Below are 21,751 nucleotides of genomic sequence, written 5' to 3' on the forward strand. Positions count from 1 at the left end.
ACGTGGTGCTTGGGGACATGGTTTAGTGGTGACATTGGTGGTAGGGGGATGGTTGGACCAGATGATCTTGGAGGGCTTTTGCAACCTTAATGATTATAGGATTGTATGACAGAGCGACTGTGGGACAAGAACACCTCACACACACTCACACACACCCACTCAGCCGGCCAAGCTTGCCACGGTGACTAACAGCACACTTACACCGCCTGCCAAACAACGACATAAAACACCAGCACGCCTCCGCGCAGTTAAAGCCGCCTTTATTTAACCCCGAGCTCCAGCAGCTCCCCCCAGCCCCTCAGCGCAGCGGCGCCGCGCGGGAAAGGCCCTTTTACGGCAGTGTGGCACCTGCCCCGGCTTTCCCTACGGAGCGGGGCGCGGCGCTGCTTTCCGGCAGCGTCCTGCCGACCTTCCCCGGGCGCGCTTTACGGCAGCGCGGCGGGGGCGGGGAAGATGTCTGAGCGGGGAGAAGCCCCGGCGGCGGCGGCGGGAGTCGGGCCCGAGATGCCGGCCAAGAAGCAGAAGCTGAGCAGCGACGAGAACAGCAATCCCCGGGGACCTGTCCGGAGACGAGAACGTGAGGCCCGAGCTGGGACCAAACGCTGGGTTTGAGGCGAAGGGGCCGCGGCCAGGCCCGGCCCCTCTCTGAGGGGGCAACGCCGCGATCGTTCCTGAGGCTGGGCCCCGGCCTCGGACCCCCCGGCCGGGCCCTCAGGGGGTCGGGGATCCCCTGTGGGGGCTGTCGAGGGGAGACCTCCGGCTGTGGGGAGCCCTGCGGGGCTGAGGGAGCGCCCCCGCATCGCCTCCACGTGGGTGAGGGGGAATTGGGGGCCCACGGTGGGCTTTGGCCCCGACCAAAGTGGGCTCAGGCCCCAGGTGGTGCTCAGGGGAGGCGTTAAAATGGCACTTTTAATTTGTCTTTTTCCCCGTGAAACAGCGAAAAGAGCCAGCGGTCTTTCTTCTCGTGTCATTTGGCTTCACGGCCGTGTTGTAGAGTAAAACTTGGTGTAAGTGTGCACGTGTGGCCCCGCGGTGGAGGAGGAGTAGGGGATAACGCTCAGGCGCTGGCAGCAGAAGGCAGCTGTGAGGGGTGAGGATGTGAGCTCCAAGCATTTCTTCAAGACATTTCTTCTCAGAAAGAGCGGTCAGGCATTGGGACGGGTTGCCCAGGGAGGTGGTGGGGTCACCGTCCCTGGGGGTGTTTAAGGAAAGGTTGGATGTGGTGCTTAGGGACATGGTTCACAGAATCACAGAATCGTCTAGGTTGGAAGAGACCTCCAAGATCACTGAGTCCAACCTCTGACCTAACACTAACAAGTCCTCCACTAAACCATATCACTAAGCTCTACATCTAAATGTCTTTTAAAGACCTCCAGGGATGGTGACTCAACCACTTCCCTGGGCAGCCCATTCCAATGCCTAACAACCCTTTCAGTAAAGAAGTTCTTCCTAATAGCCAACCTAAACCTCCCCTGTGCAACTTTAGCCCATTCCCCCTCGTCCTGTCACCAGGCACGTGGGAGAATAGACCAACCCCCACCTCGCTACAGCCTCCTTTAAGGTACCTATAGAGAGCGATAAGGTCGCCCCTGAGCCTCATCTTCTCCAGGCTGAACAAGCCCAGCTCCCTCAGCCGCTCCTCGTAAGACTTGTTCTCCAGACCCCTCACCAGCTTCGTTGCCCTTCTCTGGACTCTCTCGAGCACCTCCATGTCCTTCCTGTAGCGAGGGGCCCAAAACTGAACACAGAACTCGAGGTGCGGCCTCACCAGAGCCGAGTACAGGGGGAAGTTTAGTGGGTGACATTGGTGACAGGGGGAGTTTAGTGGGTGACATTGGTGGTAGGGGGGTGGTTGGACCAGGTGATCTTGGAGGGCTCTTTTAACCGTAACGATTCTAGGATTCTGAGTCCGGTGCTCAGGGCTTGAGGTAGCATGGTTGGTACAGAACAGCTCCGTACCCAAAAGGCAGTCACAGGTATCTAACTCATGCAGCTGCTGCAGTGGGGAAGTTACTTGGGTGCTATCCCTGAACAACACTTTCCTTGGTTAGAGTGCTTATCCAGAAAGTGAGGGATCTGCGCCACGTCCCCAGTACCCCCTGGAAGTGCTGTTCATGGGGGAACAGCCCCAAGGTGCTGTGTCCTGCTGCTGCTGAACCTTTTTAGCTGCTCATCGTCGTCTGGCAGCTGTTCGTGCAGACCAACAAACGTATGTTTGCCCTACAGATATGTGCGTTTGTGAATCTGGGTGAGATATGGTGACAGATTTTGGGGCTTGCGTTAGTGTTCGTTGTAGGTTAGCACGTGGGCTGTGTGATTACTGAAGATGAGACCAGTCTCAAAAGGGAAAGCGGTCTGTTCCCGAGGGTTTGTTACTGAACCCCGCTAGTCCAGAAAGGTCTGGATTCTGCTTATGTTTGGCATAACAACTGATTCGGGGGAAGTCTGTCTTTTTGGTCCACAGGCATCCCAAAGGCAAGCTTGTTGGTGACGTAGTTACAGGTTCTGTGAAGTGCTGTGGCTCTTGCTAGCGAGTACTCTTGGGAGACCAGAGTTTGGACAGCTCAGAAGTTTCTTAGGGTACAAGAGAAGAAATTGGAAGAGCCAGCTATGCCTGTTGGGAGAGGGTTGGCTCTTTTGGGAGTGATTACAGGCTTGGGCAGTTCCCTTGCAGCCTCCATGGTGTGTTGTCTTCCCTCCTTTTTCTCCTCATTGATGTCCTGGTTTTCAAAGTTGTTGGGCAACCCAAGACCCGTACGTCTGTCCCTCTTCTGGCTGATGGTACAAATGTGAAACTGGGACAGAGCATAAATGTTTGGTGGGAATCGATGCGCTGATGTTTACAGCTGCCCTTACTCCATGCTCCTAGTGGAGTTCTTGCTGCAGCTTTGTGTTACATCGAACATCTTCCAGTGAAAGGCTGCCTCTGTCTCCCCGAGGTCAGCTGTAGTCATTACGTGGCCTCATTTGAGATGTTTTCTCCCAGCTTTCTGGTGGAAGATGACCAGACTAACTTGCCAGGGGAAAAAAAGGTTTGTTGATTTAACAAGCTGAAGTTTCTCGTGTGGAACTGCAGGCGCTGCTTGTTGTGGTGCAGGTGGAGCGTGCAGTGATGGGGGATGCAGGGAATGGGGATGGATGTGCTTGTGGGTGGTGTACTGCAGGTGGGCTGCATGTGGAACCGTAAAATGACACGATAGCCCGAGTCGGAAGGGACCCACAAAGATGATCAAGTCCAACTCCTGGCTCCACACAGCACCACCCCAAAATCAGGCCCTGTGGCTGAGAGCGTTGTCCAAACACTTCTTGAACTCCAGCAGCTCGGTGCTGTGACCACTGCCCTGGGCAGCCTGTCCCAGTGCCCGACCACCCTCTGGGTGCAGAACCTTTCCCTAACACCCAGCCTGACCCTCCCCTGTCCCAGCTCCATGCCGTTCCCTCGGGTCCTGTCGCTGTCCCCAGAGAGCAGAGCTCAGCGCCTGCCCCTCCGCTCCCCTCGTGAGGGAGCTGCAGGCCGCCATGAGGCCTCCCCTCAGCCTGCTCTGCTCTGGGCTGAACAAACCAAGGGACCTCAGCCGCTCCTCACATGTCTTCCCGTCTAGACCCTTCCCAATCTTTGTAGTCCTCCTTTGGACACTCTCTGATAGTTTTATGTCCCTTTTATACTGTAGCGCCCAAACCTGCAGCCTGTGCTCGAGGTGAGGCCGCACCAGCGCAGAGCAGAGCAGGACAATCCCTTCGCTCAGCCACTAGCAATGCCGTGCCTGATGTGCCCCAGGATACGATAGGCTCTTTTGCCTGCCAGAGCAAGCAGTATTTTCTGTTAACTTGGTAGTTTTAGGTCAATTTGCGACAATTATGTTAAGGGTGGTTTTGCCCACCCCTTATTTCAGCTTTCCCCCTTCTTACCTTGGCTCTGGCTGCTGTTGGTTGGAGGCCCGGTTGGATCAGACAGGAAACTATTCTTTATGTTGTGGTGTGGTTTTTTTTTTAATGCAGCTTTAAGTCGAAGCAGGAATCTGTAGAAAAGAGCAGAGGGAGGGGTGGGACTTCCTCTTCTAGTGGCGGTGCTGACTTATTGCAGAAGCGCGTTACTGCAGGGCTGCGCTTTGCCTGTAGCTGCTGAGGGTGTCCAGAAATCTCCCAGCAGGGCTAGATGCCTGACGTGGCATAACCTACTGTTTTTCCACAAACACCCTCTTCATTCCTTACTTCAGAAGCACTCGTTCCATCTGCGTCAGAGATGCTTTCCAGGGAAAGCAACCACTTTATCTTGAGACGTTTCCTAAGGGCAGCTTCCTGTATTCCAAGGAAACTTCGCTAGATCACGGCGCACGTATGGCCCCTTTGGATCAGCCCTCGTGTGACTCACGTTCTGCTTCTGGAGAGAAATGCGATTACGTTAGCAATGGATTTAAGTACGTGAATCTAAATAAAGAAATAAAAAGTCCTGGGAGATCTGCTGTCCTTATGGAGGAGGGAAAATGAAAAGGCTGAGCTCTGGAATTAGCTGAATTCATATACCATTTAATGATACCTTCGTTATATCCTGTATAACTTTTTAATATTTATTTTATTTATATTTTACACTTACTGTATTCTGTACAACCTGTTTTCAGGATGATGCTGTTAGCATTGAAAGTGGTACTAACACGGAGCGCCCAGACACCCCGACGAACACTCCTAACGCACCGGGAAGAAAAAGCTGGGGGAAAGGCAAATGGAAGTCAAAAAAGTGCAAATACTCCTTCAAATGTGTAAATAGCCTAAAGGTGGGTGTATGGAAGCTTCGGCATGGGGATGGTGGGTACCGTTTGCTGGCGGTGATATAAACTATGTGACAACGTCAAAATAATTACACACAGAGCAGAGAATATTTCAAAATATCCATGTTCTGTGCTTATTTGATGAAACTACCTTACTTATTTGGAATACCCAAAGTTCTGAAGAAAAAGAATACTGGGAAACAGGAATCAGTAGGTAATGCTGCAATTAGTCCTATTTTTTATGTTTTTGCAAAGTTTTATGTATGGTATTTTATAATTATTTCACCAGAGCTGTAGTTATTGAGACAAGATGCTGGGTAAACAGATTGATACCAAACAAAATGTGACAACGTGATGCAGAGCACAGAATTCATATGGACTTTTCTGCCTGATGAAATGTATTTTAAAAAGAAATCAAAACATTCTTCTTAAAAAAAATAAATTACAACGTTCTTCTTAAATTACAGCATTCTTCTCACACTTTTAATATCATTTTTTCTGTCGTCAGGCAATTGACGTAAAAGGTGTGCTGTGTGCTGCGGTTAATTTATCAGGAGTGTTGTGACTGTGTGGTCACACCTGATGTAGGTCACATCTATATTCCCACAGAGCATCTGGAGGCATTAAGGGACGGGGATTCGTGATCTTTACTCCCCGTTCTTGTGTTTTAGGGTATCGTTTTCTTCTGCATAGTTGCAGACTATGGTGAACCGAATCAATTATTTACATTTGGATTCTTGCGCCCTGTCAGGGTGTTCTTTCCTTCCCCAGCCTTGTGGGGGATATTTGCGTGTCAAAAGCTGTAAACACACTGTGCGATACAATTTTTCTAAGATTTCTGAATAAAGGAAAGTTGGACCTGGAAGAAGATGGGAGTTCTCTTAAACTTTATATTTGGCTAACAAGAAATCGACATAAACGCATCTGCATTTTCTGCAGAATTCCTGTAGCAGGTTTGTCATTCTCCCGCATTCTCAACAGCTGTTGAGCTTTGCTGGTGACACTGTTCCTGAACTAAGGCTTCAGACCGCCTCACAGAAATAACTGGGTAGCTGAGCAGGAGGGGCTGAGACGTTTGGAGCCTGGAAACCTCCTAAATGAGCTTTGCCACTGGAGAAGTTGCGATATGAAGTTAAGCTGACAAAAATGTCTGGGAAGCAAGTCGATCTTAACTTTTATGCTTCAAAAACCACGTTATCTCTTTCAGGGCGGCGGAGGAAGAGTAGTTCTTTCGCTTTGACCTAGGTAGGCAGCTGCTCCTGTGATTCACAGGCATCGCCCCCGCAGACGGTGCTTTCTGTGGCTTAAAGTCTTGCTTCAGCCACTGGCGTGGGCCTTCCAGCACCCAAACATTTAGCAAGTCCTGAGTTTTGCTGAGCGTATTTGTTTTCTTTCCACGGACCAGCTATCCCAAAGTGGTTAGTATTTACCGAGTTCTTTTGGTAAAACAGAGCATCCCCTCATCCCTGCTCTGGGGTGACCCAAAGGACCACCCTGCGTGGTTAAGCAATCCCCAGTTTCCTGTGCAAGGGGAATCAAACGCAGCTGAAAAGCTACATTCACTCTAAGCAGGATATTTTTTTGTGTCTTCCCATTTCTCTTTGAACTGGTTTAAAGACCAGGTAGCAGCCAAATTTGGTCAGCCTTTTTTACTTTGTTTTTGGGGAAGCTTCTCTTCTTTTCTTTTTCCTGTTCCTCCGTACTAATCTTGGAAATACCGTGAAGATAAAGTGTAGCGATTGAATGTTGTATATAGGTTCAGAAAGACACGACTCTTTGGATATCATGTCATGTATATCCCATTCTGCCTTTGAACTATGCTGTAAGACGTATGTGCTGAAATTAATGAGAAGTCAACGTGATTTAAAGACATGGAAATTTATTTTAATGTTCTTTAGAGGTGTATAAATTATGGTTTGTTTGCTTCTTTCAATTTCCTACTCTTATTTTTTCCTTTTTTTTCCCCCCTTAGGAAAACATGCCCATTGCCCACTGCTTTGAACGTTAAACGGTTATGATTCAGCCTGAAAAACACACTGCTTGCTAAATATGCTTTTTAAACACTAGTGTGGAAGTTATTTGGGCTGAAATTTAGGCATCAGGAAAACAAATATATAACTTGGAAAATGACAGGAAATCAGAAAGTGTTTTATTTTTATTGCTTTTTTACGGTACTGAGTTACTGTGGCACGTCCTGAAAAAATCGTTGCTCTCTGAGTGGAAACGTAGTTTATAACTGAGCATATACAGTGAGGAGAAGTACATCCTCACATACATCTATGTATAATTTTTTTATAGATCTTCCAGCAAAGAATTCTCCTTTGATGTGCTCCCTTCAGAACAACGCCATCATCTGCCCGACCCTTTGCTCTTGTTTAGAGTGTGCCTCAGTAGCTGTTAGCAGGTCGATGTCTCTCAGCCTCTACTCACTGTCCCCTGAGCTGGGAATCAGGAACCAGCCACGCGCAGGATCCTGGTTTGTTACCCTGGAAGGGAAAGCTGACTAAAACCACCGCCAGGAAGGTTTGCTTCCACTTGGGGGAACTGGGAGTGCGCGTGTGGTCCGTTGGTGCCTCACTAGCACTGTACAGTGTGCTCATGTAGTTGCAGGTAGTTATTTTCGGCTGCGTTGGCCTGGTGGTTATTTCCCTGCCTTCTGTCTAAAGGCAGTTCTAGTCTCACTTTGCCTGCCTGAACCTGCGTTGGCGTTGGGTGAGTAAGGGCAGAACTAACCACTGATTATCTGCTTTTGTAGCAGCTGGAGGTCTGTTGGTTTCTGCGCCTTCTGTCTGGTGCACGAAGAACCTGAGTATTTTGGGTTTTGTGCCCTTTATTTATATTGGGGTCAAGATGGCATTTCTCAGTTCCTCTCTTGAACCAGCATGTAGGTCAAACTTGGCTGTCTGCACAAACCAGATTGGGCATCTCATGATAACCAGAATGTGCAGCACCTAACAGTGTAAATTTTTTAAAAACCTGGTTCATCGTTAGCAGCTGGAACAAAGATTAGAGCAGATAAGTATTATCAAAACAGTATGTGCTCTCTCTGGCCAGTGAGGATGATGGTAGGTTAGATGAGGAAAGCATAACTTCTTCAGATAGATACCCAAGTGTTTTCCTCATTCTACATCTCTAATTAAGCTGCAGTGCTCTTTGCTGGTGCCAAATACCTGCTTTTTTCTCTGTCCTGGGGTCACTAATGACCTTGCTGCTTTTCCCCTGTTCCCCCATCCCACAAACCCACTACTTTGTCCTTTCATGTTATGATGGGTAATACTTTGAGTTGAACTGTGAACAATTCTTCTTAATGTGTATTCAGCTTTGAAAATTACAGCCTTTCTCTAAGAAATGCGGGAGGGCCTTCACTCAGAGATTTTCTTCAGTCTCTTTCCAGCTCTGCCTGTCGAGGTAATAACAGATACTGCCTTTCTCAGTAAATACTGCCTACTTTAAATTCTTCCGGCCCTCCTTACTTCTTAGTAAGCTTGTTCTGAGAAGTGTTGAACTCCCCGCCCCCTCCTCAAATTCATTCTTTGGTGCTTGCACAGGTCAGAGCTGCCAGGGCTAATATTTCTCGTCTTGTCTCTGAAGCCCTACCATTTGAAGGCTGCTTAACAGCCATCATGAGACACTTCCTTCCTGCCTGTACTGTCCCAGACAGTCCCCTGTGGGGAGGCACTCTAATGAACATTATTCTTACTGAAAACATCCTGTCAGGACAGGCCAAAATACTGTTATCAATTAATAACAAGCACCACCATATTCATCACAATTTATAAACATATCTGCTTTTTTTCTTCTCTTAAACTGATGTAAGCTCTTTAAAAATAATTCTTGACATTCTTCTGGTGACTGTTCTTGAAGGAGATCTGAAAACACTTTGTAGATATGAACTTTGCAGCAGCTTTGTGACGTGCTGGAGTTAGTTCATCGAATCTGTGAGAGAGCTGCAAGACCTAACTGTGCTGTAATAGCTAAATGTAACCCTTCTCCACTGTTACACCAGCATAATTCTTCTTAGTCCTTGTAGGTCTCCTCTGTGAAGTTGTGAATCCGTGTGTGAAAGTAATATAAAATGCATATAGACTTGGCCTTAAAAGCTTTCCTTGTTGGTAGTGGCAAAACAAAGTAAATAGTAGAGCTGCAAATATAACTCAGGAGTTCTGCCAAACTTCTGGCCGTAACTGTGAGACAACAGTTCTTCCCCTTCACTGTTTAAAACCTTTTTTTGGGGGGGAGGCAGAGGGGGAGAAGTATTTCTTTAGCCTCCCATAAGAGAGCCCAGTGAAAATGTGACGCAACAAAACTGTTCTTTTTAACTGTTCGCTACCTGAAATTATCCTGGATGGGAACCTGGTAGTTGGAGGAGAACGTAGCAATTAAACTGTTTACCACCACAGCTGAGTTTCACAAAAATAATGTGTCTGTGGGTTTTATTTATTTTGTCTCTAATCGTACTTTGCATCTCCAGGAGGACCATGGTCAGCCTTTGTTTGGAGTCCAGTTTAACTGGCACAGTAAAGAAGGTGATCCTCTCGTTTTTGCCACTGTGGGCAGCAACAGAGTGAGTAATCTGTTTTTAACCGTAAGCCCTTCCGTGTGCTTTTGTTTGCGTTCCTGGTTTCAACAAACCCTTTACCTGTGTTTAGCACTGACACAAGATCCTTCGTATAGCAAGCTTTACTGCTGAGGTACGTAGCGTCTGTTATCTGGGAGAGGTGCAGCCTCTGAATTGTTGTGTGATGGCATGCTTTAGCTATTTGGGAGTTAGCCTCTGTATGGTGATGGAAATTCCTCCGGTAAGGTAAACAGAGAGGAAGGAAGACAGGTGCATAAATGTATCTTGTCACTAAAATTACCCTTTGTACGTGTTACTGTTTCCAAACGGTTGTATGCTCTAAAATGGGATGAGAAGTGTCTGCAAGGAAGCCAGGTAGCTCAGTAGCTAAATTAATGGCCTGTGGGAGTGTCTTTATGGGCTTTTTATGGAGAAGGATCAATGTCATTTCAGCCTTGAAAATAACTCTGAAGCGCGTTCTGTGGAAGTGTTGTGAATAAACAAGAAGCCTTTCATTTCCTGGCTTCTTCCACCTGACAGTTAGCAAAAGTGCTAAACTAAGAGTAAACTGTGTATCAATTACTGCTGTAAAAGACTGCCTCTAGTTGGAGGCGGCTGCCGTGTAACTGGTTACAAACAGGGCTTAACCTTACTGAGACAAGTCAAGCAGTATCTGGGAAGGACTGCCAACTCCTGGAGTGGTGTTAAACTGAAACTGCTATGAGCATCTTTTATCAAACCATTCCCACCTGTGAGGAACAAATGGGTAATGGATGAGAGCTAAGGCATAAAAGCACTCTGCCCCTCTGCATAAGGAAGTCAGTATACAGGTGCATATGATTTCCTCCTGAAATATTACAATTGCTCTCTTTTTTTTTTTAACAGGTTACCTTATATGAATGTCATTCCCAAGGAGAAATCCGTCTGTTGCAGTCCTACGTGGATGCTGACGTATCCTTTTAAGTTCAAAAAGGCACTTGTTTGGTTCCTCTTTATCAGATGAAGAGGCTTCGTATTAAAAATAACACACAGGTTTTGTCTGTGATTTCATACTTTGCTCATGTGGCACATTGTTCATGTTAGGTCCAAGTCTTTTTCTTTTCCACATCCTAGAGTCCCTCCTATTGAAAGAATATTAGAAACACTGGCTCATGGAATGAGCTGTATTAAAATATTTGAAAACCAATTCTCTGTTGGTTTAATCTTCCTAACGCTAATTTGTGCGGTGTTTCACATCCACTGTTTTACAGTGTGTCTTCGCTTCTCTCTGGACTGGACCTGGATTTAAAGCCTAAGAATGATATTTCATGCTCTGAGTAATAATGTTTGTTGGTCAGTTTGCTCTTGATTCATCCTCATCTTTATTCCCAGTCTTTCAGTGGTTTGGAGAAAGAGGTTGAAAAGTGATGCCAAGAGAGAGGTGTTCCTTGTGTGTTATGGAACAGAAGTGAGGAAACATCTGGAGAAAAGTCAATGTTGCTGATATTTGCAGATGTATAATCAAATATTTATCTTTTTGTTATTGGACCAGCACAGACTCCTTGGCACTTTAATAAAATAGCAACAAGTTTGTTTTAAAAAGTCCATTTTTTTTATTTTTTAAAAAAAAAGTTTATTTTACTCAAAACCAGACCAAAAGTCTATGTTCCTTAACACGAGATGTTGTAGGCAGATGAAAATTTCTATACCTGTGCGTGGACGTACGATAGCAATACAAGCCATCCTCTTCTTGCTGTGGCAGGGTCCAGGGGTATTATCAGGATAATTAACCCCATTACAATGCAGTGCATAAAGGTGAGTGCTCAGAACTTTGGGATATAGCTTGTGTTTCAGTAAGGCATGAAACATATGTCTTCTAAATACATGTAAACATGAAGGGAAATGATAACTTGGTCTCTGAATTCTATCCCAGCACTACGTGGGCCATGGAAATGCAATCAATGAACTGAAATTCCATCCAAGAGATCCAAATCTCCTTTTATCTGTAAGCAAAGGTGAGGAAAAACAAAACTCTTTTGCTTTTGTATAAATCAGGATACTTTGGATTGGATTTTTGGTCTTGAAAATGGCCAAAATCTCTCAAGTCTTTGAGAATTTTGTTAATGGCACTGAACAAGTTTACCTTTAAAGTCTAGAGCAAATCTTGCTCTTTATGGCTGTACATCATGCACGTATTTAAATCCATGGCCTACACTAAAAATAACTCCACCTGTGGTGCAACGGGATTGTGAATAGTGCTGCTTTTTCAGAGAAAGAAATGTGAGAATTGGAGTTGCTCTTTCCTTTCTTAGTTATTAGTTTTCAATTGTTGAAGCATCTTGCCATCTAGTGGGAATGTCATAAAGTTGCAGGTGACATTCACCACCTTCGTCATGGGCAAAACTTTGATTCCCTCTCTCAAGAGCAGCTCTGACTTTAATTGGACTTTGTGTAAAAAGGATATTATGGAAGGGAGAAGCGTTTTTTTGGTATGGTGTCTCATGAGCTTGGCCAGTCTAAACAGTCACAACTTCCTAATCTTGGCTGTTCTGTTAAAGGAGGGGATACTTGATCTGCCTCAAGAGTTAAGCCTTCAGGAACACTAGGGCTGGCAACATAAGGGGGCTTTTGACTTCAGTGTTACTGAGGACATGACATGAGAATTAGGGTTGGGAACCTCAAGTTCGTGCTTTTGAATTTCTAAAGTTCTGTGTATTGTCTTTTTAATACTTTTTTGACATCAGCTGTAGTCTTGGGCCGGGTGCTACCTACAATTGGGCATGAGGTGGGAGAGTCCTGGGGTCTCAGAACTGCTTGGCTGAGAGACGAATAGAAAAAGAGGACAATGTTTGGGCCTGTGTGGCCTTCCAGCTGGCATTATTGTAATTCAGTGCAGTGTATTTGTGGAACCCAATGGGAAATACGGTAGAGGTTCTTCATTAGAAATTGTTTAAACTTCCTTTAAACAAGTGGATTAGTCCGACTGACTTTGAAATGTGTATCGTTTATGGAAACAGTAACTCCCATCCCTACAGTCTGTGATTCATAAAGAATAATTGTTTAAAGAATTAAAAAAAGGGGGAAATAAAAGCTTTATAAATGCTGATGTAAGAATGACTTAAAATTAACGTTTTCTTTTTTGAAATACAAAGTTGCTTTTGAGATAAGACTAGATAAAGGCATACTTGTCCAAGATCAGACTCTTTCTTTTTCAGAAGACCTAAAGACCTAAGTATATTTCTGTAGAAGCTATCCCTAGGGGAGGGGGACGGGCACGCTTTCTCAATTACAGAATTACTCTAACAGTAGCTTAGCTGTAATGGCAATTTAGTTAATGCAGTTCCATTGTTTCTAACAACTGAAGAAGAATTAAGTGCCTTTTAAATGTTTACTTGAACACCTTTTATTGAAAGTGGTGAAGCTGAAATATATTATTCATATGTACGTGTAAAAAGCAGCATGTAATTTTATTTGTTCTTTATAGATCATGCATTGAGGCTGTGGAACATCCAGACAGACACGCTGGTTGCAATATTTGGAGGAGTAGAAGGGCACAGGGATGAGGTGTTAAGTGCAGTAAGTGGAAGACTGTGGGGCAGTGATTTAGATTTACAAAGGGTAGTAAGCCTGTAATATGCAACTTTTTGTCCTCCTGTGCACTGTTTTCATACTATACCTACTGAAAAACAAAAACAGAAACCCTGAAGTGCATCAATGCTGTTTAAGGGGTAGATAAGTTTAAATCTAGAGGTTTGATCTGGCCACCTCTCGATAAACAGGACAGGTGTTCACTTGCTGTATCTGTTTCAGTAGCCAATTCTCTCAGTGCAGCCTAGACGTCAACAAAGTAGAGCTCAGTGGGGCTAGGAGGAGTAATAAATTTTCATTATGGTCCCACTTTTAAAGTTCTGGAGGTCTTATCAAGCCAAAGCAGCAAGAGCAAATAAACCTTTTTGAGACGTGGTAGTGAAGGAAAGAAGTTATTTCAGGTGAGCTATGCTGCTTTCCAGCGGCTGCAAACAGATGCTGGTACCCAGCAAATACTGAATAGAATCTTTGACTTTTAATACTCTTATTAACAACTGTTTCCTTTGCTGTCGTGTGACCCGAAAGCTGAGGTGTGTACCTACATGAAACCTGACGCTGTGTTCTCTGGGAGTTGTAAATACTCATCACCCAAGTAGTAGCCCTGGAGTTCTGCCAAGGTTGCTCCATAAAATGAAATCTAGGGAATTTACCGAGGGAGAGCACGAGCAGTAGGTTCATTCATTGTCTGTCAGTGCTGTCGAATATGCATCTTTTTCCTTGAGGGAGAATAACTATAGTTATTAAGCTACTATGCTTCTTTGCAGTGAGCAGGATTAAGTTGTTAGTATTTTTTTTCTATTTGAAATATGCAGTTTTATTGCATTCTCTACGCAGAAGATGCTGTTTTGATGGAAATGATGGAATAAAATCTGAGTTGATGTAATGCAGCTTAGGCTGGGGGTGCTCAAAATTATTTCATATACATAGGATTATGATCTTCTGGGTGAAAAAATCATGTCCTGTGGGATGGATCACTCTCTAAAACTCTGGAGAATCAATTCCAAGAGAATGATAAATGCCATCAAAGAGTCTTATGAGTACAATCCAAATAAAACTAACAGGTACGTAGTTTTCATCTTCTTGGCTGTCTTTGCAAAATAAATATGCTCATCAACAGCCCAGATTAATTCCTGTAGAAATTGGGAGTTCTTGGAGATAGTGAGTGACCTGGGGATTGTTGGGGGATACTGAATCTCTGTGGAAGATGTCTTTCTGGTGTCAGCTTCAGTAGAATGTCATTGAATTCAAAGTTCTGACACTTATTTTTAAATATCTTAGTTATTTTGTAATTATCTGCTTGACTAGGAAATGTGTGGGATTATCATCATACTTAATCAAAGCTTGTATTTCATTTTGTGTTAAGATATGCCAGTGGCTTTTCTTCCTCTTGCCTCGAAATTTCTAGGAGGGAATCAAATCTGTGTAATTAAGCATAGTAAATAATTTAGTTTTACATTGTGTATTTATCACTAATTATTGTATCTGTTATCTGACTTTGGGGCTGGGACAAAACCATTTATGTAGTAATACCTTTAATTTTCATCACTTTTTCTTATCTGACCTCAAATATGAGCAAATTGTCAAGTAAACATAACTACTAGATACATGATAGATAAAGCCTCCTTTATGAAGTTCATCAATTTTTTAATCTTAACTTCCAGTTAAACCATTGAGAGAATTGAAGAGTCTAAAACACACTGAACATGTTCAGCAGTGAGACTAGCTGTGAAAATGCTCTCGCTTTTTTTGGTAATGTTACCAAATATTAAATGATGCTTTAAAAAAATGCTGTTTTAGTGTGCTTTTCTATTTGACAATTTAGATGTTGCAGAAGAAGCATCAGGAAAGCTGAGCTTTAACCAGTTCTTGAGGTATTTAGCAATGGGAGCTGCGTGCAGCATCTGAAGGTTTTGCTTAGCACTGTCTCTGTACAGTCTTTTACAGTTAAACGTGTTGGAAAACAATTTCATTCATTAGGAATGAGGATGAAAATGTTCCGATTTTATTTTTAAAAAAAAAAAAGCATACAAAATCGACTTTGTTAGAAAACTGTTAAAACAACAAAAAAAGACAGACCTGTCATTTTAACATTGAGATATGTTAAAACTGGCCGTTGAAAATTGGACTTGTATTTCCCTGAATCTCACTTGGCCATTTTCTCCATAGGCCTTTTATTTCTCAGAAAATTCACTTTCCTGACTTTTCTACGAGAGACATACATAGGAACTATGTTGACTGTGTACGATGGTTGGGAGATCTAATCCTTTCCAAGGTAAAGTAGCAGCTTTTTCAGCTATTGTATTCTTATTTGCTTATTCTGAGGTTCTTAAACAGTAGAAGTTTTACTGGAATTCGGGTTGTAGGTTAACTGTGCTGCGTTAAATGATTTTATGGAGTATATCGTGAATTTTGTCAACTGTTGGGATGGGCGGATAAGCAACTTTTACCCAAAAAGTAGAATTATTGCTACAGTCATGGATCTGCTAAAAGTACAGGGGTGCCAACTAACCAGGATCTGCATGAAATGTCCAGAGAGAGGCTCTGCAGCTACTTACGTGAGAGGTCCTGCAGCTGAAGGGAGAAACGAGGGTTCACGTAATGGAGTTCCTTTGATCTGTGTGATAGCACTAGTAACGTTTGCTTGCAGGTATTAAACTCGGCGGTGTCGCTGCCTCTTTGCCAGAAATTGGGGCATGCAAAGTCCTGTTGGTTGAAGGGATTTGGGTGAACAGTCCTCAAATCTAGGTTAATTTAAACTGCTCATGAAAGTGTGTTTGCGTACTTGCAGTTGATTTCTTCTGAAGTGGGTGAGGGAGGGCTCCTGCAGTCTGGTTTTCTGGCAGAGCTGTGAGGGCAGTGGGCTCCCAGCAAAGGGCAATGATATATTGTTGGTGATTTGGCTGTGATCTAAGGATAAAGGTGAGATTTTTTTTTCAGTTTTACTTTTTTTTTAGTGTTGTTGGGGAAGCTATGACAGGAAATGTTAGGTTTAATTATAACTAGACTGAATGTTTTACTATATAAATTGTAAATATAGGTGACTTTTTTGTGTGTTCACTGTTTCTCCCTAGTCTTGTGAAAATGCCATTGTGTGCTGGAAACCTGGCAAAATGGAAGATGATATAGATAAAATCAAGCCAAGTGAGTCAAACGTGACCATACTTGGGAGATTTGATTACAGCCAGTGCGATATATGGTACATGAGGTTTTCGATGGATTTCTGGCAAAAGGTATGTGTGGGAGCTTTGACCTCGCTGCATCTGAAGGTGTGTAGCTTTTCACTTGATTCCATATTTATGTGTTTGGCACAAGTCCTGGCTCATGTAATGTGCTGTTTGAGGAGAGTTTGTCTGCTGCAGGTGGCTTTATATGAAGCTGATATATTTACTGATATCGTCTACCCCTGCAGAGAAGGGTAATAAAGTGGGAAAAAGGAGGCAAATTATGTAGCAGTTCTAACCCCCTTCAACAAACTTGTTAAGCCATTCATGTCCAAATACTCGCTTACAACTTGAAGTCTTCATAAAATTCCGACTTCCAGTTCCTTGGGATAATATTGCAAAACTTGTATGTTCTCTGCTTTCTTTTAAAGATGCTTGCTCTGGGCAATCAGGTTGGCAAACTTTACGTTTGGGATTTAGAAATAGAGGATCCTCATAAAGCCAAGTGAGTACTTCACGTTTAATTATAGTTTTGTTGAGAAAGGGAGTTGGGCCACTTTCCTTTTTCCTATACTAATAACTACAGAAATTCTTGAACAGTGGTAACCACTTTCCATTCTAACTGCTAGGTAAATGAATAACGTTAACCTTCAGGGACTTGGAATCTTTATTTATTTAAACTATTTTGTTACATTATAGCAGTGCCAAGAGGTCCCAATCAAATGGTGCGGGGCACTGTGTGAAGATACAGTGAAAGAATGTGTTTTCTTCAAAGAGCTTACACACTAATTAGGTGGAAAATTTACAAAGCAATTAGGAGATGGTAGGAGGGCGTAGCTCATGACAAAGCAGAAAGAGATGAAAAGACTAGAGTAGTGAGAATATAAAGGTTAGCTATGAGTGTGATGTGAAGAAAACAGGATGGCTTTTCAGTTCCTTGCCTGTGTGGCCAGGTGATTTTATTGCATGTTTGTGTGTGTGTATGCACACAAACATGAAATTTATACACACATAACTGCATGTTTGCGTGCATATATATGTAAATATATATGTATATGAATGCCTATACACATTTCTCAAAAATGCTGCAGTCTTGAATCACCCAATTACCATATTTTATTCCTAACAATTGAAAAAGCACATTGATTACCAAGTTGTAAATAATGTGATTTAGTAAGGTTTCAGTCCATGCTTCCATGAAAATTGTTGAGAAATGGCAATGGGTAAAGAGGGTAAATTGCTGCTTTCCCAACTCCAGATTTGGAATACGAAATACATCACTGAGGGTGCAATCCTGTTGCCCTTCAAATTCTTCCTAGGTCACATAAGTAAGACGGTGGTGAAACAGCACTTGTAGTAGCAAGTGCAGATTTAACATTGCAGCTGAATAATTTTCTTTTATTTATAGGTGTACGACTCTTACTCATCCTAAATGTGTTGCTGCCATTCGACAAACCAGTTTTAGCAGGGATAGTAGTATCCTTATAGCTGTGTGTGATGATGCCAGTATCTGGCGCTGGGACAGACTACGATAAGTTACTTTTTCGTAATTCAAAGTAGAAAATATATTTTCAAATTATAATATAGTCTGTTAACTCGCTAGTGTGGTAGACGCATTTAGTGTAGACTTCCTCGAAGGTTCAGCAGGCTGGAGCTGAACTTAGTGATGTTTACATTCTGTGTATTGTTCTGCTTGAACTTTGCTGCTTTTAATAAAAAGAAGTATTTTTGTAAAGTTTTCTGAATTGTCCATTTTAATTATTTCCCGCAAAGAATTTTCGGTTTTGTCTTATGAAATAGCTTTCTGTACAGCTAGTACACAAGTATATAGTAACTTGCTGGAAATTTGGTACGTGTCTGCTTGTAGCTGTACTTGTCTCTTTTTCATGCTGACTTAAAACTTAATGAAGCTATTGAATATTATCCAGGGACCTGAAAAAGTAAGTACTACACTTAGGAATATAGCATAAATAAATGTTAAATCACTACTAGAAATATTTTGAACTCATTCCTCTCTTTAAACTTGTTACACTTTAAGTTTTAATAATCTCAAACTGGGATGAACTTCTCACCGATTCTGTTGTTGATTTGGGGAAAAACTCTGGCTCTTTTTTGTGGTTCACATTGCTGTACTCTGGATTTTGTCTGTTTGGTTACTGGGATTATTTTATATCAAGGTTAGGCAATTAAAAATATTAATGTTGTCAGAATTTCCAAATAGTGTCATCAATGCTCTACTTGCTCGAGGAATAACTCATTCTAAAATGAATATATTATTTCATATGGGTTTAAAATGTGTACAGCTAAAAAAAATGAAAGGGGAAAAGTGAATATGACAGCAGAAGGCATTAACAGTTAAAATCTGTAGCTGAAACACATGTGCAGGTATAGTGGAAGTGTTGGTGTTTGTGTTCTGTGTAAGTGGTCCTAGATGCTGCACAGTAACTCTGTGTAACCGCGTGAAGAAGAGGAATGTTCACTGAGGATGAACCTTTTAGGTATTTTTTTTTTCCTACTGCCTTCTTATCCTTCACCAGAACACATGTTAAGTGAAAATAATGTATTAGGGTATTACTTACATACAAGCACCCTGTCTTTGGCAACGTGTTAGTGCTTTTTTGATCAGTAGATTGCGTTAAGAAATAGTAGTTAAGTCCAGTCTTCTACTGACTTTTCACATACGTATCTGACTTTTATCTTTCAGGGTATTGCATTTGCATCTTTAATTACACTTCGGGAAGCTCGTAAATGCTCTCTTCAGGTAGCCTGCCTCTTCAGTTTAGTCTGACTGAGCTAGTTCTGATATTTTGTACTTGAGAGTCTGCAAAAAATCAGATCTAGAGCTGGCAAGTAGTTTACAAGTGTTAGTATATAACACGTGATCTCATCCCCCTTTTTTCCCGTTTGTTTGTTTTTGTTGTTGTTGTTTTGTTTTTTAATTCTTGTGCTTACTACTAGGGAGCTGCAACAGAACCTTTGTAGCACAAATCTGTCCAAAACTAGTCTTGAATTGAGCTGGATTCTGGCCCCTCTCTTTCTTGCACAAGCAAAGCCTCCGGCATGCTTGTTCTCTGAGGGGTGCCCTTGTCTGACTGGCTCTGGGGGTGTGATCTGGAATGCAAGTGTAAGAGCACAAAAACAGCCGGGGGCCTGAGTACTGGAGGGAAGAGGCTGAAATACCTGCAGGGTTGAACACAAGTTAGCTGAAGAGGGAGAGGAAGGTGGTTGAGGCTGGAGTTTTTAGCCTCTGCTTTGAATTGCTAGCACAGTACGAACTAGCACTTATGCAACTGCAACAGGCCTGTGTTATCTCATGGATGTGGAGCTGGCGGAGTCTGAAAAGTTGTTGGGGTGGAGAAGCGATTGGGAGAGCACTCCAGAAGGGCATTGGGAGTGCTCAGGCTTTGTTTGGATGAGTTAAACTATGTCTAGAACACACGGATTGGAGACTGATACTACTTCCCCTTTGGGAATCCTTTACAGCAGTATACCACTAGACTAGGGCGGCTTTGTTTTTACATGTTCAGGGCTGAGAGTGAAATGGGACACAAAAACAATAAGGATTTTCAGCTAACGTTGTTTTGTAGGTTGTAAGTGCTACGTTCTTACAACTGAGCTGCTCTGCTTCTGAGAGGAAGGAAGGGTGGTCCTTGCCTAGAACCTAACACAATTAGGGTCAGCTTTAATTTCTGTGTTATTGTGAATACTGTGACCATTGTTCTGTTAAACTGTAGAGAAATGTGCCAACTGGTTTGCCCTGAGAACGTGGATGGAGCTGAAATCACATTCAAGGTGTGGATGCTGTTAATGTGGGGAGGAACTGGAAAACTGACAAATGTAGATCTGGAACAAGCCCTGGAGAAGAAGAAATTCTGCTTTACGTAGTCAGCCCCAGCTGCTTTTAGGATATAAATCAAAATAACAACTTGAATATGCACCATAGGGGAACAAACTCTTTCCTTTTATGTTCACTTGGGCTTTATGCATCTGAATGCAGAGAAGTGATGTTTGATTTGTTCTTTCTTTCTGGAGTTTTCTATTTCTAGAGTCAAAATGTGGAAAATCATTATTTTTGACAACGAAATACCTCTTCTGGCAGGTACAGAGCTAGTAGAATGATAGTAATTGAAAAAGAAGTTACAGAAGAGTTGGAGTTTTAAGAATTAAAGAAGAGTTTAAGCTCTAAAGCCTTTAATCTCTTAATATAAACTTCTGGTCTGTTCTTTGTCAAATTCTGTCATCAGCTCCTTCTCTTTCCTATCTTTACCTCTTTCGTCTGCATTTTGTTAGGTCAGACTCTGCCTGGGCTGCCTGCCTCTGCGGCAGGTTCTGTGCAGTTAGGAACCTGTTTCAGGAGGCTGCAAGGGTCAGAGATGTCTGTTCTTCCGAAAAAGTACAATGAAGCTTGGGAGCGGCTGTTTCCTTCAACTGTTGCATGCTGAGCATATCCAAAGAGATTTTTTTCTTTTCTTTTATGGAGGGATGAAAGGGACATGTTCAGCCTCAATGTCTAATGATAGCGGACTTTGTTTTAAATGGTTTTCCATTTAGTGGGCCTGATCTCCCACTGGCAAAATAGATTCACATGTGTATTGTATCTGTTTCTCCTCAGGCTGAACTATTTCTATATACTGTATACTCTGTTCTCTCATGTAAAAACACGGTGTTGAGGTTTAAAAAAAAAAGTATTGGTGGGAGATAAGCATCTAATCTATAGATGTGTACAATAATGATAGAGTTTGAACAAGCATTAGACTTCGTACTGTCTTCATGATAACCAGTCATATCCCATCTATGGGATCTTCCTTCCCTTTGAAAGGCACAGAGAAGACACTACAACACACTTCAGCCCAAAACAGGAAAATTCAGTAAGAGGTTTATTCTATCCTTCATTTAGGATAAGGAAACACATCTTTGTTGTAGCAAGCAGCTTAACCCTTATTATCTCTCGAAAACAAAAGGTAAATCTGTCAGGATAGTTTCTGACGCTGCACTTCAAAGAACAGAGAGCCCCCACCGAAATGGACAGGGGGCTGTGAGTGACCCTCACCCACATCAAACTTCAAAGGAGGACAACAGTCCTTTTTTTACTCACCTGCAGAGTTCGTGCCAAACTTCAGATGCATACACAGGCTTTCAGCAGGAACGATAAAGATTCCCCAGGCATCCTAAACTGGTCATAGTTTCAGATCTTGCACAGCCAGCGAAATGCGGGAGTACCCCTCTGTAGTCATACTCATCACAGGTAAGCAAGAAAACGCACTTATGCTCCAGTAGCTTGGTAGTCCAAATAAGCAAACCCTAGCCACAAATGAACTCTTACTTTCACAGGTGTTGTGAAGGACACCTCTGTGATACAGTTTGAAGGGGGGTAGAGTCTTTCTTCTGCAAGTTTCTGTTCTTCAACAGTTTGGAAAGAAAAGTAATTTACAGTGGTGGTCTCAAGTGTGTACTGCATTTTCTAAGCTCAGAGATGATATCTGGCTGAATCTACGAGGGCTAGAGTGCTTTAATACACACTACTGCATTATCCAAAACACACATTATTACATAGATTCAGTTGTAGCCTTGAAGACTGGAGCCAGCGCAACAGAAAGTATACTCTGAAACCACAGCAGTCACAAAGCTCATGAGGGATGGATTTGGCCATCCTGCCCACAAGGTCTAGCCTGGCTTCCCAAAGTCCCCCATTGTCATGG

General features: G+C 43.0%; 1 protein-coding gene across 1 annotated transcript; it reads left to right on the top strand.

Moving 5' to 3' along the window:
• The first annotated feature begins 345 nt into the window (after nt 1-345).
• Nucleotides 346-17,790, top strand: EED (embryonic ectoderm development). The gene is given in 13 exon segments (XM_013187311.3): nt 346-552; nt 554-577; nt 4,620-4,772; nt 9,238-9,330; nt 10,210-10,275; nt 10,993-11,118; nt 11,237-11,318; nt 12,788-12,879; nt 13,819-13,952; nt 15,058-15,163; nt 15,963-16,121; nt 16,484-16,557; nt 17,461-17,790. Coding segments are annotated over 13 exon segments (1,335 nt in total). The 5' UTR covers nt 346-453; the 3' UTR covers nt 17,588-17,790.
• The last annotated feature ends 3,961 nt before the right edge of the window (nt 17,791-21,751 follow it).

This window comes from Anser cygnoides, chromosome 1 (genome assembly GCF_040182565.1).
Source record: "Anser cygnoides isolate HZ-2024a breed goose chromosome 1, Taihu_goose_T2T_genome, whole genome shotgun sequence".
Classification (NCBI taxonomy): Eukaryota; Metazoa; Chordata; class Aves; order Anseriformes; family Anatidae; genus Anser; species Anser cygnoides.